We start from the raw sequence: 16,998 nt of genomic DNA on the forward strand, positions 1-16,998 counted from the left end.
TCCTATCATTTGTGGAGCAAAGAATTAACTTCTTCACTGACAACCACACCACCAGGGAGACTATCTCTCCAGAACATAGAGAAAACACTCCGGGGACCAGAGTGGACCCCAGTACTGAGCTCTGCAGTTGTCAGACGGGGTCCCACCCTTAGAGGGGAGGCAAGGACAGCAGCAGACTTTCTAGATTATTCCAGCCCCAGGCCACACACACAGTTCCATTCGGGCAAGCCTGTTTTCTTCGCTGGGCGATGCAGTTTGGATAGCAGATTAAGTGAGGAAAAGTGCAAATATATGAGTTAGGCAGGGTCTGTGTGGTTAGTTAGGCAGCGATTCAGCCAATCTGCTGTATCATCAGGATTTCTCAAACTTGGATAAATGTACATATTTGTCAGAACCAAAAGTTCCTCCGTGGCTTTCCTGAATCCAGCACCTCCTCTGTGTCATCTGTGCCACCTTTGGAGTGGGGTCCTGGTGCTGCCTTACACTCACTCCCCAGTTAGACCCTTCGAGGCACCGCCTGACTCATCATAACATGGAGATTGGTGTCTTAGGCTCTCTTGTTTGGAGACTGCACTACCCTTTTATTGGGTAATAATAATACTAATTGGTTTTCTTCAAAGTGTGGAAAGTGCAAGAAGGAATGAGAAAATGGAAATTCACCCCTAGTGAGGGCCAAGAGGATTTCTGAGGCTAGACATTTGAATCAGTGGCAAAGAGAAATTTTATATCTTCCCCTGTTTTTGCCTCCTACTGTGAGCACTGTCACTCACAAAGTAACTGATTCTCTCTGAGTCCAGGCAGCTACATTGCTGTCCTGAAAGTACCCCCTAGAAGATGCATGAAAGCCAAAAAAAATTAAATGGGATAATCAACTAGTGTTATTTGTGATTGAAGAAAGGCTCCCTAAATATAAGTAAAAATTGGTGTCATCTCTATTCACATAGGAATTCCTTTCTTAGCAATTTATAGTAATTTTTAAAGTACTAGTCAAAAAGAAAAAGGAGCTGTTAAATACATTAGTAATGATAGCCATTGGAAATGATTTCTTTTTCATTTCCTGGCAACTTAATAAGAAGGTATAATTTATTCTGAAATGTATGTTCTGAGTGGAATGATTAATAGTCTTCTTATTGTTAGAACATCTAGAACAAAATCTAGTTGGCCTCTTTCCACTGTACGAGCATGGGAGGGTAGGTAATTTCCTCTTGAAAACTAAAAGAAAAATGGTTTCCTACTTTAAGCAAATCCAATCCCTGAAATTTGAATTGTAAAATTTCATTAAACAGCCTGAATGAAGATCTATACCATTATCTTCATGTAAAATCACCTTTTGAGAATGTCCCCATATTCATCAAGGAGTCAGGGATGAAAGTAAGAATTTGTTAGTTGCACGCTTCAAAAAATAGTAGCGTGCTGACAAGACACAGGACTGTGAGCAGCTCATTGTCAAAATGCTGGTGGAGAGCTGCTCTTCTGTGCCCTCATTAGTGAGTGTAATGGTGTCTGCATTTGGGCATTTAATGTTACCATTTGATGATGGAAAAATAACTTCAAAGAAGAGATGATGCTGGCTTTGTGGTTGTTTGGGAGCTACTTCAAACTTTCTGAGAGATTTAGTGCTTGGTTCTTTGTACCTTGTTTTCCTTGAAGATCAAAGTATCTGTGTCTTCGGGAGGTGACTGCATTCGAACATACAAGCCGGAAATCAAGAAAGGAAGCTACAATAGTATCATTGTCAACGTAAAGACGGCTGTCGCCGACAACCTCCTTTTTTATCTTGGAAGTGCCAAATTTGTAAGTCTAACATTTAACAGTCTAACCCAGTGTTTGGGTTTAGTCAGAGGTTAATCCTGGTAGTATGGAAAGTGTATAGAATCCAATAACATGGTCCCAAAATTGGGTAAGGTGGACTTTCACATTTGAAAAACCTCAGAATCTCACCTCACAAAGTTCTGAAGTGTCAAATTAAGTTAGAAGGCAAATGAAATGAAAACTTTTTACAGTGTTTAGGCACATCTGCTTTCATTTCTGAGTACATCAACATTTATTTTGAATTGTATTTTCAGATCCAGATATTTAAGAAAAAAGATTAATAGGAATAGAATTTTTTTTCACTTTAACTAAGAAATTACAATGAACTTTCATGTTAAATGAAATGGCGAACTGTGTCCTAATTTCATGCTGGTGAAGACTCCTCTGATTCATGTTGGATTTATGATTCAAACTGAAATAACAGAAGTTGTATCTGGAAGAGCTCACCCCAAAAGTTCTAATTCCTTTCATTTGACCCATTTGACTTTGTATGCATGGAAACCTCTCAAAATGAAGACTTTTCAACAGACCACTTATCACGTAAATCAATGCTTGGAATTCAGGGGAGAAATTCTGGGTCACTTTGGATAAAGTATCATATCCAGCCCCTCAAAAACACCAGTGCCCGTCATGAAAACATTGAACTCTGAACCCAAATGTGTGCTTTTATTTCCACCACAAATATCAGGGTGACAAAAAATTTTTGTCTCAGTGTTAGACCTAACTAGAATTTGTTGAATTAGCACTTTGGCCTCAGCAAAATAGACATTTGTGTCGTTTTAAAGATATAATAATATCTAACCATAGATAATAATAGATCATATTATTTGGGACTTTTATTCATGAGGCTTCTAATTATTTCACATACCTGGAAATGGCACCTGTTGAAAAGACTCTTCTGGCCTCCTCTCTCAGGGTGCTTTATATCTGGTATCTATTGTTTTTGTGTTTCTCTGCACTAGGTTGACTTTCTGGCTATAGAAATGCGTAAAGGCAAAGTAAGCTTCCTCTGGGATGTTGGATCTGGAGTTGGACGTGTAGAGTATCCAGATTTGACAATTGATGACTCGTATTGGTACCGTATTGAGGCATCAAGGTAACTAACTCAATAAAGGTTAAGATAATTGACAGGATTTTGATGTAGTTTCATAGTTTTTAAGAAAAAACATTTCTCTTTCAAGAAGGTAGCTATGTATGTATGTATACAAATTTTAAATATCATCTACGTGTTTAAGTATGTGTGAACGGTATCTTTGCAGTACCTGTTAGGAACTGACAAACCTTCATGATATTGAACAGACTGAGCTGTCCATTCTGGCCCCCTCTTCTGGAATCTCGAGGTTAAGTTGTTTTCAGTCATCTGAAGGAGATGTATTGAGACTCACCTTCATCAGTACAATCCAGAGCACAAAGGTGCCATTGGTGTCTGTCTTGGGTGCAAAGCTCCTCTTGTCGTCTGCATCGCAGGCTTGGCTACAGACAGGTGTAAGATCCAAATGCTGGCATGAATATATATGCCAGGTCCACACAGGAAAATTGATTTCCAACAGGAAATTGATTAATTCTAACTTTGAATCTTTAATTCAGTTAACTTCTAACAGTGTAGAGATTACTTATAGAACTCATTCTTGTCCTCAATTCTTTCCCCTCATTTTTTCTTCTTCTTTTTTCTAATTCTCAATTGCCTCCTAAACTCAAAGCAGCTAACAGTTGAGGGGTTTTGTTAAAGGCTGAGGGCTAGAGATGAAGTCGATCAGAGATGAGTAAAGAAGACTTGAAGATCTGGTGATTGTTGAATCTAGGGAATGGATATGTAGAGTTTCATTCCATATTTGTATATGTTTAATTTTTTTCATAATAAAAAGTTTGAAATAAACTTACTGGGAGAAATATCTTCAATTCCTTTTTAAGATCTTCAGTAAAAGTGTGTGCATGTGTGTGTGTGAGAGAGAGCACATGCATGCAACAGATAAAATGTGCTTGCATATGTGATAGTGTGGGAGGGATTAAGTACTTTACTGGGCTTAAGAATACTTATATCTACAAAGTATAGTTCTTCTATTAGAAGAGATATATTTTGTTAAAGGAGAACCTTATTTGATAAATTCATTCTATTGTTTCCACGTATTTCAGTTAATACTGCACCCTCAAAGATAAAAACTTACCAGAATGAGACAGCAGAGAGAGAAACGTGACATTAAAGTTTTGTTATGACTGCTCATCTCAGAAGAGAGATCAGATTTTCATATTTAACAACTCACGGGAACCACTCACTTAAGAAAATGAAATACAGTAATAATAGCTTTTCAAATTCTACTAATTGAATCTAAATGTGAAGTTCTGTACAATTTGTATACACAACTCTGAAGAATGGGTGTTATGCTCTATACATTAAGACGGTATGCCAAACAATAAATGATGCATGATTCCAGGAAGACTACTTCAGCAAACTCTGATCCAAGATATAATAAGGGATTTTAGGAGAAATTATGCAGCTTATGATTCAGAAGGGTGGCTTATTGAGGGTTCACTTGCTAAGTTAAATTAGACAAAATGCTAAGTGAAGTAATATCAACTTGTTTAAATAGTACATGTAGGTAAATAGTAAATTGTTTTGTAAAGCAAGGGGAAAAAGGCTTTCTATCCAACCTATGGTAATTCCATCAGCTGATTGCTACTCTGTCATTTCCTATCAATGCTCACACTCAGAATCAGGATACACTGCTCCCTGGTCCTGGTTGAATCTGATGGTAAACATATAGCAGAGATCAGACTCTGGGTTTTAATTTGCAGCTTAATGAATCTGGAACATTTAAAGCAAAACACCCAGTTATCTCTGAAATATTCTAAAACAAGGCCTTATATTTTATATACCATTTAAATCAAAAGTGACCAGAAATGTGATACATAGTTCATTTTCTATATTTTCTTCCATTTCATTTCAACACGTGCCCTGGAAGAACTGGGAGAAATGGAACCATCTCTGTGAGAGCTCTGGATGGACCCAAAGCCAGCATTGTACCCAGTACATACCATTCAGCGTCACCTCCAGGGTACACTATTCTAGATGTGGATGCAAATGCAATGCTGTTTGTTGGTGGCTTGACTGGGAAGTTGAAGGTAATGTGTTCTTCCCCATCCTGTTAATTTCATTTCTGCAGACAGTTCCTGCCATGACTACTTTAGGAGAAGACATGATAAAGCACTGCAAAAACTTGACCACTGTATACTTAATTTGTTTTTTATGAAAAGCTGAATATGTTTTGAGTAAGAATTTTCTTCCTTGAATATCCACTCTGGAAACACACTATTTTTAAACCTATGTGTATTTACTTTTGATATTCTTATGTTAGTTGCCTCAGGAGCAAAGTGTTTTTTAAAGATATCCCATTTTCTGAATCAATTATGATTCATTGATATGAAGTGCTATAAAGTTCAAACTCACATCTAATTAAAAGATTTATGAATACCTTGGGAAATATCACAGGACCCATAAGTCTTCAAATCATGATCTGATTTTTAAAGTTTTCAAGTTGCTCTTCTCATTCTTATCGAGAGTAATGCACTTAATATTCATAATTGCTTCATGACAGGTCCTTGTGCATTTCAAATTGCAAAATGTCTGCATTTAAAGAAGCTCGTGTTGATTAAATGGAATTAGGTGTTGGAAAACGACCTGTGGGTGAGATGTAAGAGCACAACCAAATATTACAGATAATCCTGGGCTTGTCAGAATCATCCCAGGATGAGATTAGTCAGAAAATGTGAAAAGCTAGGGTGACCCCAAATTTATGAGAACTCAACCTTCATATAGAGTGAGGTTGTTTTATTTGCTTTGTGTATGAGATGTGACTTTAAAGTATTGGAATGGGTTCTGCACTATACACTAAAATCATCTTCATTTCTTAGAGCTACATATAAATATATATGCTACATAGTAAAATATAGTCATATTGCCAACTTTTTCTCTTCTTCAGAAAGAGAAATATAGGGGTAGGACTGAGTAATACAAAAAAAAATAATAAAATTTGAAATTAAATCCAGGTTGAATTCCCTGCTCTGTCACTTACTAAAATATGACCTTAGGCAAATCATTTAACCCCCTGGGCTTCAGTTTTCTCAACTAGAAAAAGGAGATGAAAATATCTATCTTGCTTGCATATTGTAGGATATAATAATAAACTTTTATAACATTTATATAGCCCTTACTATGTGCTAAGTAATACTCTGAGTAATTTACATGAATAAACACTTAATTTTCATAACAACCCCAAAAGGTAGATAGTATCTTCTTCATTTTATAGTTAAGGAATCTGTGTAAGAGAGAAGTTAAATGATTTAACCAAGATCATACAGCAATCAGTGGTGGAACTGGGATTTGAACACGTGTTACCAGGCTCATTCTCTATTCTTAATCACCATGCTTTACTACCACAATGAATAGTGAGATTATGTGCATAAGATTTATAACAAATGCCTAAGATATAGTAGTCAAACCTTAAAATGCACATTAAATAATTTTTTTTTCTTATTCAGATGTCACTAGGCATAAAACTTTTTTTATGCCAATCTGAGGAAGAAAAAAAAAACAGGCAAATGAAATCTATAGAAAATCTTAATCATTTTGGCCAAAAGTTTCAAGGCTCCTGCCACATCAGCCTAGAAACCGGAAACTGAAAACAAGTTACTCAATGAATATGTGATGGAAATTCAAAGGAGTAGGAAAATATCCCAAGTATAGATTTTCTGATGCAAGAAGGAAAAGCAAAATGCAAGTAGAATCCCCAAATAGGATGATCAATCTCCAGAAAATTAAGAGAAGCTTCCACTGATGACAGAGACTTCCAAGGGTCAGTCCTGACTTGTAAATGTCAGTGTCTCTCATCAGTATTCCTTCTCCATGGCAGTGCACCACTCGATCAAAGCAACAGAAACATGTACATGTTGATGCGTTTAACCTAAAATTATAACTGCAAATATTTAACTACTTAGTGACCATCTTCTTATATTTGTTCTAAAACCCAAATATGTCATTTCACTTTTTTCTTCTACATTATTCAGAGAAACGTGGATTTGCTTTGGCAAAGTGTTTCTGAAGTTGTAGAATTATATCGATGCCAAAAGAAACAGTTTAAATTACATCAGGGTTCTCTGGAGTGGATCAGATCATGCCCCTCCTTCTTTACTATGTTGTATATCAAGCTTAAGACCTTTCCCTGTGAGAAGGATACCAGGGCTGTCATTCAACGAATATTTACTACACCCTTATTTGATGCTGGCCTCTGTGCTCTGTATGCCAGCAAACAACAACACAGCCCCTTCTCTTACAAATTCACGCTGTCCTTTCATTCTCCTGCCCTGGAAACCTGTTTGGGTGTAAAAGGAAATGAAAAATTGGAGACAGCATTATCACAAGGTAATTTACATGCAAGCTTATTTTCCCCTTGTGTAGCCAGTATGTATTGTTTCTCATGATGTCTGGAGAGAAATCTTAGTGATGTAGGAGCACTAACATTTATTAAACACCTTCTCTGCTCTGTGCTGGTCACTGAATGAGGTACCATAAACAAATTCTGTTATTTAATTCTCCTAATAATTTCATGTTACAGACTTAAAAAAAAATAGAATCTCAAAAAGAATAAGCAGCTCACCTAAGATCAGGAGCTCAGGAGTGTTTCTTTACTAGTGGTGACAAACTGGTATAGCACAGAATAACCAAGATCTGTGAAGACATGATGTGGTTAAAAGATGGATATGTACACACCCAAGATTTTCACAAAGAGTGGATAATATCTACTCCACATTCTGCTGCTAAGAACTCTCATGGATTCTCTAAGGTGTTTTTGAGAAATTCTAACAAATATGTTTCTCTCTGCAGAAGGCTGATGCTGTTCGTGTGATTACATTTACTGGCTGTATGGGAGAAACATACTTTGACAGCAAACCTATAGGGTTGTGGAATTTCCGAGAAAAAGAAGGTGACTGCAAAGGATGTACTGTCAGGTTAGTTGAGATGAGGGCTCTCCCAAGGTCTGGCCTGCGCATCACAAAAGCTCTAATATTATTGTGCAACGTTCTATTATCACATAAATGATGTGAATGCAACAAGTTTGAAGAGATTGTGTTCAAAGGTGAATTTACCAAGAAGCTAAGAAACTTCAAGTCCGCTCCCTCATTTGTGCAGGCATTTTCCAAGGCCCTGGGAAGTACCCTAACAGTACTTTGACATTGTCGTATGTTTTTGTAAAATTTGCAAAGGTAAGATACTTGAATCTCAATCAGTCAAGGCTATATTATCTCTCTGTCCCATCTCACCTTCGTGTCCAGGAGATGCTGCATGTCTGGGCAATTCTGTAGTCATAAGGAGAGCTCTCCCTAAACTGATTAAGCTTCGGGCCTCTCAGAGCCTGGATTCACTCTGTTTATGTTTATAACAAAATATAAAACGGTACTGCAGGTTTTATCTCCTACAGGATTTCTCCAGTGACACATAGCATCCCATAAGTGTTTCAAGTGGAAACCCATGGGATTCGAAGATTCTGCTTAAGTGGAGAAGGAGAAGCAGAGGCTGAGATAGGCCGGGAAAAATTTCCATAATAAACATCATTAATTATAAGACAGAGGTTAGAATGTAGGAATTCGAAAATATTTAGCAAGCATATAAAGCATATGTAGAGAATAAATATTCTTATATAAACCTGACTAGAGGATGTAAAACAATTAGGTATAAGTGGAGAATTTTTCTGCATAACAAAATTAGAGCCCACTGATCAACTGAAACTACAACAATTTTAATTTTAAATTAAAGCTATAAGATTAAAGTTAAATACCTGGAAGCTTAATATATACACACAGCAATTCTAAAATCATTTGATGCTAAGGGGTCTGTATTTTTTATTTCCAATGTAAAGGGCACATGCACATTGCCAGGACCTAATTTCCTCAACAATGAAGCAGAGTACACTTTACATTTCCTTCTCATCTCTAGAGTTTTACAGAAGAAAAGCTCTTTATCAACAAAACACCTGAAGCATTTAAATATTCATTCAGGAGTGCATATTATGTGTTAAGACTGTAACATCACTAATTATCAATTCTGCAATGATCTCATGCCTTCAGTGTATAAAGTACTATATGAATTACTATAATTATAATAGTATTCACATATGTGAATATATATACATATATATACACATACATACATACATATATATATATATATATATGAATTTGTAGGGTGTTTTTCAGTTTAGAGAGATTCACACTTACAACTTCCTGATACTAAGAAGAATACAGTCCAGTTCTACCCATCAAGAAACTTATAGCCAGAAGGGAAGAAAAGACAGATAATAAAATAGCCAAAACACAAGGGATAATAAAAATCCCCTTAAAAAGGTGCACTCAGGGTATACTATGATTATTCACATGGAGTTAAGGGCATCAAGATCTGCTTCATGGAAGAGGTGACATTTAAGGAGGGCTTTGACACAAAGTAAGAGTCCAAAAGAGGAGGGAGATGGCAGATAGAATGTGGAGAGCATTCTAGTCCCAGGGATCAGTGAGAGCAAAGGTGGGAAGGCTGGAAAGCCAGAATGTTTTTAGAAAAGAGCAAGTAAAGTCTGTTCTGCTAGAACACATGCTTCATAAATGTGAATTCACTCAGACAAGATTGAAAAAAGGGAGAATAATGTCATCAAGGTGCAGAAGTCGCACTGGTTCATACACACTTCTTCCCAGTGGGTTAGTGTTTTGTTCCATTAAGTAAAGGCAGCTGAATGCAAAGTGAACCAACTCAGCTGAGGACACCAAGCTCAGGAGTACTGGGTCCAGAATACAGCCTGCAATACCCATTCAACCATGAACTTGCCCTTGGTTTGGCCAAGCGCTCTGTCTCCGAAAAGTTCATTGCCCAGTCCTCTTTCATCATTGTGTATATTTACCACATCTGTCACTCAACCAGGTCAACCTCTTCTCACACTCCTTGCCATCAAACTACCTTCACTTAATCCTTTTAAGTTAAACCTCTACATTTACTGAAATAATTCCTTATTTTAAAAATTCTTAACATATCTTTTTGAATCATGCCAATATTTTTATCAAGATTGTTTGTTTCCCTGAGTGAGCTGATTACAAAGTTGCATCAGTTTTGGGTATCTTGCCCTAGCCCTATTCTCCCATAAGCCTTGGTATTTTTAGGGATAATTTTTACGGAACTCCTGGTGTTTGTTTTCTTTTCAGGAGAACATATATCACATTTTAACATAAAACCAATTGTTCCACTTGTAGAGCAGAAATGATTATATGGGGGAGATGAACTAGACGAGGTTATAAAGCAGAGACTAAGAACATTTTGTAGAAGATCTTGGGATGTCAGTCTTAGAAATTTGCATTTATTCAGCAGTCAGTGGAAAGGACATAATTTTTGTAATATTTTAGAAAGGTTATCTGTGCTATTAAAAAAGAAGTGTATCTTATTTTTCTTAAACTTCTGAAAATCACATTAAGATTAAAATAGGAAAAAAACTGCTACAAGTAAAATGTATTGAGCTGAACACTGAAACAATGATGAAATGTTAATATACTAAACCCCAATATACATGTCATTCTACAGTTAACAAGTTTTACATGGAAGAGCATGGCTTTAGCATAATTAATCTTTACTAACTTGACCAGATTCAAGGTTTAAAAGAGAAACATAAGGCAAGTTAAGAAGCTTAGCATTTATTAATTATAAAAGGTCACTTTTCCTGGTACATATATTGAAAATGAATAGGAAAACTCTAGTATAATGTTAGATATTGAAATACTATAGATTACACCTGAAAGGACTCATTTTTCCCTCACCTCAAAGTCATCAATTTGAAGCCAGACTTACCTGGTTTTGACTAATGAATTAAATGAAGTGGGCGGGGCTACATCTGCACGCTTTCCTGTCCCCAGCCCAGAACTTGCTTGCAGTTTTGCCTTTTGCTTGAGTAGAAGAATATCCTATAGGGTTGGGGTGGGATGGGCCTCAGAAATCATTCACTGACTTGACCCTTTCATCTCAGAGCGGAGACACTGAGACCCCCAAGTATCAAGTGACTAGGGAGATTCCACGTCAGAATCAAGGGTAACACCCATCTACTCTGCTATTTTTTCCATTATGTGTTGAGGAAATTAATAGATTAAAAGCATGAGAACATCAGGATATAAATATCCCAGAGTTTTTGTACAAGGAAAATAAAAATGTGACATTTTTTTTAATCCAATGCTTATCCCTATATTATATTGTGACTTGATTTTTTTTTACAAGTTATAAGTAACTGAGCTAAAGCATTCAGAAAACTGTCAACAGTGACTCCCATGGCCTTCCTGGGGTTGTCATTGGTAGCATGGCTGTATATAATGCAAAATCCCAGTGTTTGAGAACCTCATGGAACTTCTCCTTAGACTCTATGCAACATTTTCTTGTGTCAAGTGTAATGCTCCAGAAATTAATGGATTGTTATAATAATGATGGAGGGCCAAATAATAGCTAATTTATTCACTATCAATTATACTGTTAATAAACTGAGTTCCTCAAACTTGTAGTTAGCACTTTTCTGAATATTGAAAAAGCATCTTTTAAGTTTACATTAGAAAAAAAGTATGACATCATCTGATCTTATATCTTTTGAGATGTAACTTAAAATTACAAAGACCTGACTATGAAAGACACAGAATGACTCTTCCCTTCCTTTTGTCTTCAGAGTTTTATTTCTCTCTTTCCCAGAAACAGAGAAAAAGTCATCGTGTCTGAAATTTGTAACAGTTCTTCCTCTACAAGCCCATTAATGTTTGTACATATTATTTAGCTGAGATTTCATGCAAATAATATTCTAGCCTCTTATTATTTTATGACATTACTATATTTCTCACTACCTGCCTCTCTACCCTCAAGTTAATACAACACTTCAATTTCAGAGATTCAAATATAAGCTAATATGCAGACATTTAAAGTTTAAATATATCCTCACAATCGCAACTTACTCTGTTAACATCAATTAGATAAGATAAATAGATGATAACTCTGCATTTGAAAAAGAAATCTTTTTAGATGTTATATTTACAAGACATCTTAATTCATTAAGTATTCAACCAATATTGATTGAACATATATTCTCTGTGAGGCAATTTGCTCTACTAAAATCTTTTTCACTCCACAAATATTTATCAGATTCTGCTATGAGCTAAGTACCATGCTAGACACTGAGCTTGTGCCTGACATAGAGCCTCGCCTTAATCTCTACTTAGTTTCACAGAACTTACATTCTGGTGAAGAAGAGAGATCAACAAATATACATAGAGAGAGAAATCCTTCGTTGTCTGAATCTAATCTGTCCCAGAAAAACCTACTGGATAGCAAGAGTTCAGAAAGTATATTTTGTTACATTTTTTTTTTCTTACAACTCTAAGTTTTTGACCATCTTTACCCATTTCATCCAGCCTCTACTCTCTATTATGGGAGTACTAGGGAAGTGTAATAATGCATTCTTAGCTCATTCCAAAACTCCACCAGTTCACACCACTGAGATACACTTAAACACCAATATAACTATCCACTGTGTACTTCAGCAAAAGAATCTAAAACATCAGTGATCTAGTTAATGAACACATAATGAAGTCCATGTGAGAGATGGTGGTTACTTGGTCTAGGGTGGTGGCAGTGGAGGTGGAGAGAAGGGGAAGGATGGAAGATATATTTGGGATGGTTCCTGCCCTACAGCAGTTTACAATCCAGTCTCAGAAGACAGTTGGATGTATTTCATACTGGTGGACCAAGTAGACATTGTCTGATTCATGTGAAATGTCTCTTTTCAGTCCTCAGGTGGAAGATAGTGAGGGGACTATTCAGTTTGATGGAGAAGGCTATGCATTGGTCAGCCGCCCCATTCGCTGGTACCCCAACATCTCCACTGTCATGTTCAAGTTCAGGACGTTTTCTTCAAGTGCTCTCCTGATGTACCTTGCCACACGAGACCTGGTAAAGATATGCACAGTGGATCTTTCATGATTGAAAATGTGTTTGCTTCTTTTTTGTAGGGTTCCAATACAGTTATCAGTTATAGTTAAATTATCAGTCATTGTCCAAAGAAGTCTGGGATGACTGTGTTTATCCCAGAGTGTGTGATGCATAGTGTTTATGTATATTCATCAGTAATTTTAATTACAGATACAGTTTAATTATTGTTTATTTTCAATGTAATTCCCTTAGAATCTTTTAAGAGAAGCACCCAGGTAAGATCCCTTAGTATGAATCATGCAGGAGCAAAACTACTTCCTTAGTCTTCTTCTAGAGACCTAAGTCAAAGGTGGTTCTAAATATCTTCGTTGGTTTATCCAGATCAAAATTTCTTAATAAATTCTTTTGGGGAACACACCTTTTAGTTTGCTTAATATGTTTTTAAAGGAACCCACTTTTTAATCCTGTCATAAAAGGATACATTCTAGTAATTTGGTTGTAATCATTTGCACCATAATATCACACTCACAGATGTTCACAAAATAAGAACACAAATTCTGTTTCCAAAAATGGATTTCTGTTACAGGTCAACACTTTTAGTAATTTAGCCATAAAGCCCACAAAGAAGGTAAATACCTGTATTGTTTTCTGTGTATCTAATCACTGATATATTTTTACTCAATTAATAGAAAGATTTCATGAGTGTAGAGCTCACTGATGGACACATTAAAGTCAGCTATGATCTGGGTTCAGGAATGGCTTCGGTTGTCAGCATTCAAAACCATAATGACGGGAAATGGAAATCATTCACCTTGTCAAGAATTCAAAAACAAGGTGGGTTCCTATAGTATTAATGCACTCTGAGCTTTCATCATGCTATCCAAAGCTCCCACGTACCTTATCATGAGGAAGACCTGGTCTGTAATTTTATGTACTCACAAATTCTGTGAAAAATTGATACAGTCATTTCTTTGGTTTAGATTATAGGTGGTTTGGGTTAGACATGACTGATTGAAGAGCCAAATGGTTCTCTGTCATTTTCTTTTGAAAGTGAGAGTTAATTTGAAAGCATGAAACTGTCTTACAACTTGTAAAATTACATCCTGTAGTAGATTTGAAAAGGTTGTGTGCTTTTCTTTCCTTCCTGTTTTGCCAAGATGTTTCCTTTCCAGTGGCCCACAGGTACAGTTTGTAGGGGTGGCAGAGCACAACTCCCCTTTCTTTGCTTTTTAAAAATGCCAAAAATTTGTATGTGGGCAAATTAATAATTGATTAATAATAATGTAACATTTTGATAGTTCCAGGATATTTTCAAAACATTTTCCTAAACCTTATTTCATTTGCTCATATTAGCAGGTATTTTGTTCTGGTTTAGAGGAAGGAAAATGTAGACTCAAACTTGCATGTGGTCACAGACATAGAAACAGAAGATCTCACAACCAAGACAGAAAGCAAAGCCTATTAGGTCTTAGTGTGCTGCTGTTGTTATCTTAGTGTAATTCCTCTAATTCTGTGTGCTATGGCATTACCAATATCTGCACAGTGAAACCAGTACTTCTGTTTATATATTTAGACCCATTTCATTGTGAACATGATAGTGTGACATTTCATAAAAACTTATGTATAACTTGCACCATCCTTCATTCCTGCATTTAACACATATCTGCCAAGCATCTAGTAAGTGCTATGCAAGAATTAAATGAAGTCTGTAAGTCCCTGCCTTTAAGGAACTTGCAGTCTAATGGGGGAGATGGGCAGGTCAGTTAATGGTTAGCGAGGAGAAAGCTCATTTCTGTGTTGAGACACATAGCAGGCTAGGAATCTCAGAAGAGAGAGATGCTGAAGTCAAACACAGAGGTCAGCTCCCAGGGGAGCTCCCTGAGGCAAAAGCAGGAGCTGAGGAGTTCTGTGGGCGAAAAGCGCCCTCGGACAATTCAGAGAGGTGAACGTTGTGTGAAAGCCTGGAGGTCTCGGGGAGCGTAATATAATCATCATGCATCATTTTCCAGCTGCTTTTTTCTGGGAAGAGAAAACCCTGGAGAAACTCCTCAATTTGAACAAAAACTGGTTTAGCACTTGTATAAATTTGGGTGCTGCATACACTGTTCTCACGTGAGACAGGCACCAGGCACATTTGCGTGTCACAGGCTTTGCACAGTAGTTAAGAAGAATGTTTAACTCTGATCCAACATTTCCCAAATTTCTTTGACCACCAAAATCCTTCCATGCAATACTAACATTTGGCTGAAGACACTTTGGGAAATGCTTTAGTAACTACAAGTAAATCCAAGGCCAATAGGATGAATGTTGGCAGAAAATTATCAGACAAGGCTAAAGAGATAACAGAGCCAGTTACCCTAATGAGTTAACTAATGAGTTTCAACTCTTCCTGAAAGCAATAGGGAACTACTAAGAGTTTTAATCAAGAGTGTGACACCATCAGATTTGTGTTTTCATTAAGTTTCTTTAGCAGCAACCTGGAGGGTAGATTGGTGACAGTTTCAGACACTGCTGCTGCAGTCTGCAGGAAGACCAGAGGAGGGGCGAGGAGAATGAAACCATGAGAATGGATAAGAAAGATTGAAATTGAAGCATATTAAGCATTTTAAAATTGAGGAGCTTTATGATATATTCAATGTGGAGACTAAGGTTATTTTTTTTAAGGAGACCAAAATGATTCCTTTTTTTCCTTAAAATAATAAAGAATATGTCAGTGCCATTTACCAAGCTATTGGATACAGGAAAAAGCAGAGGTGTTTTGTTTGTTTGTTTGTTTTTTAGGAAAGATGCTGAGTTCTATTTTGGACATGTATTAACAATAGTCTTAGTATCTTTAGCAAGGAAGCTGTGTAATTGACAGGCAATTAGTTATGTGTATCTGAAGATTAGCAGAGCTCTAGGGGAGAGATGGATAGGTACAAATAATCATCATGTTTTAAACAGAGCTGAATGGGGATGAGAAAAACCAAACAATCATATCTAGAATGAAATGATCCAAAGCCCTGGAACAAGCAGCAGTATTGAAGCAGTATAGTAAAGAAGACCCCACAAAGGGAGCTATAAGAAAATAATCAGAGAAAGGAGAAATAAGAAAGGTAGATTTTCAGAAGATTAAACTAGAGGCAGAGTGCCCACTTAGGCATAATAATAGTTCAGACAGGAGATGAATGATGGCTTGAAATAAGAGTTGCAGTGGGATTTGACAGTAGGGAAATAAATGCAAAATGAATCCACAATACAGTACCACTATACAGTTACTAGAATGTCTAAAATTAAAAAGACTGAACATACCCAGGGCTAGCAAGGATGTGCAGCAAGTGGAACTCTTATATACCGTTGATGAAGATGTAAAATGGTACCGCTGCATTGGAAAACAGGTTGGCAGTTTCTTAAAAGGTTAACTATACACCGGTCTTATGAACCAATCATTCCACTCCTACATATTCACCCGACACATGAAAACATATATCCATACAGAGACTTGTACCCGAAGGTTCATAGAGTCTTTATTTGTGATACTCAAAAAACAAACAAACAAACAAAACAACTCAAACATCCAAACAGGTGAATGGATATACAAATTGTTGCATATTCACACAATGGACTACTATTTAGTGGTAAAAAAAAACATAATGAACTATTTAATATGCACACAAAATGGATGAATAACAAGATAATTTTTCTGAGTAAAAGAAGGCAGATAAAAAAGTACTATTAAATTCAAAATTATATCGAAAGCACTAATATATAATCACAGAAAGCAGGTAGAAGATATTTGTGGATGGGCTTTTATAGGGAGGGAGAGGAAAGAAGGATAACAAAGAGGCATGAGGAAACTTAGGGTGATGGATATATTAATTTTCTTGATTGTGATGATTTCATGGAAGAATAGAGATCTCAAAACTTATTAAATTGTATACTTTAAACATGGGCAAATTATGCTATGTCAGTTGTACTTTGATAAAAATTTTAAATAATAGGACAGATAATTATAGTTACTCAGGAGATGAAATTAGTAGGGCTGTTGATTAATAAGAGTGGAATAGTGAGGAGAAAGGATGACTGTCTAATTTAGGAGATGGGGTGAGGGTCATAGTGCCACCAAATGAAATCAGCAGTACAGATTTGGGAGAAAAAAGATAAGTGTTTTGATTTGGAATGTTAACTGGGGAGGTATATAATGACTTACTTATTGAATAGGG

The 16,998-nt window shown here is 36.4% G+C and overlaps 1 protein-coding gene across 2 annotated transcripts in view; it reads left to right on the top strand.

Moving 5' to 3' along the window:
* The window catches only part of LAMA2 (laminin subunit alpha 2), a 516,055-nt gene that overhangs the window by 454,630 nt on the left and 44,427 nt on the right, over positions 1 to 16,998 (top strand). For both annotated transcript variants that reach the window (XM_032484891.1, XM_032484892.1), the window contains exons 46-51: positions 1,651 to 1,794; positions 2,775 to 2,908; positions 4,773 to 4,932; positions 7,691 to 7,815; positions 12,655 to 12,817; positions 13,486 to 13,630. In XM_032484891.1, coding sequence (XP_032340782.1) covers positions 1,651 to 1,794; positions 2,775 to 2,908; positions 4,773 to 4,932; positions 7,691 to 7,815; positions 12,655 to 12,817; positions 13,486 to 13,630 — 871 coding nt within the window. The remainder of the gene's footprint in view (positions 1 to 1,650; positions 1,795 to 2,774; positions 2,909 to 4,772; positions 4,933 to 7,690; positions 7,816 to 12,654; positions 12,818 to 13,485; positions 13,631 to 16,998) is intronic.

The sequence above is a fragment of the Camelus ferus genome, chromosome 8 (assembly GCF_009834535.1).
Source record: "Camelus ferus isolate YT-003-E chromosome 8, BCGSAC_Cfer_1.0, whole genome shotgun sequence".
NCBI lineage: Eukaryota > Metazoa > Chordata > Mammalia > Artiodactyla > Camelidae > Camelus > Camelus ferus.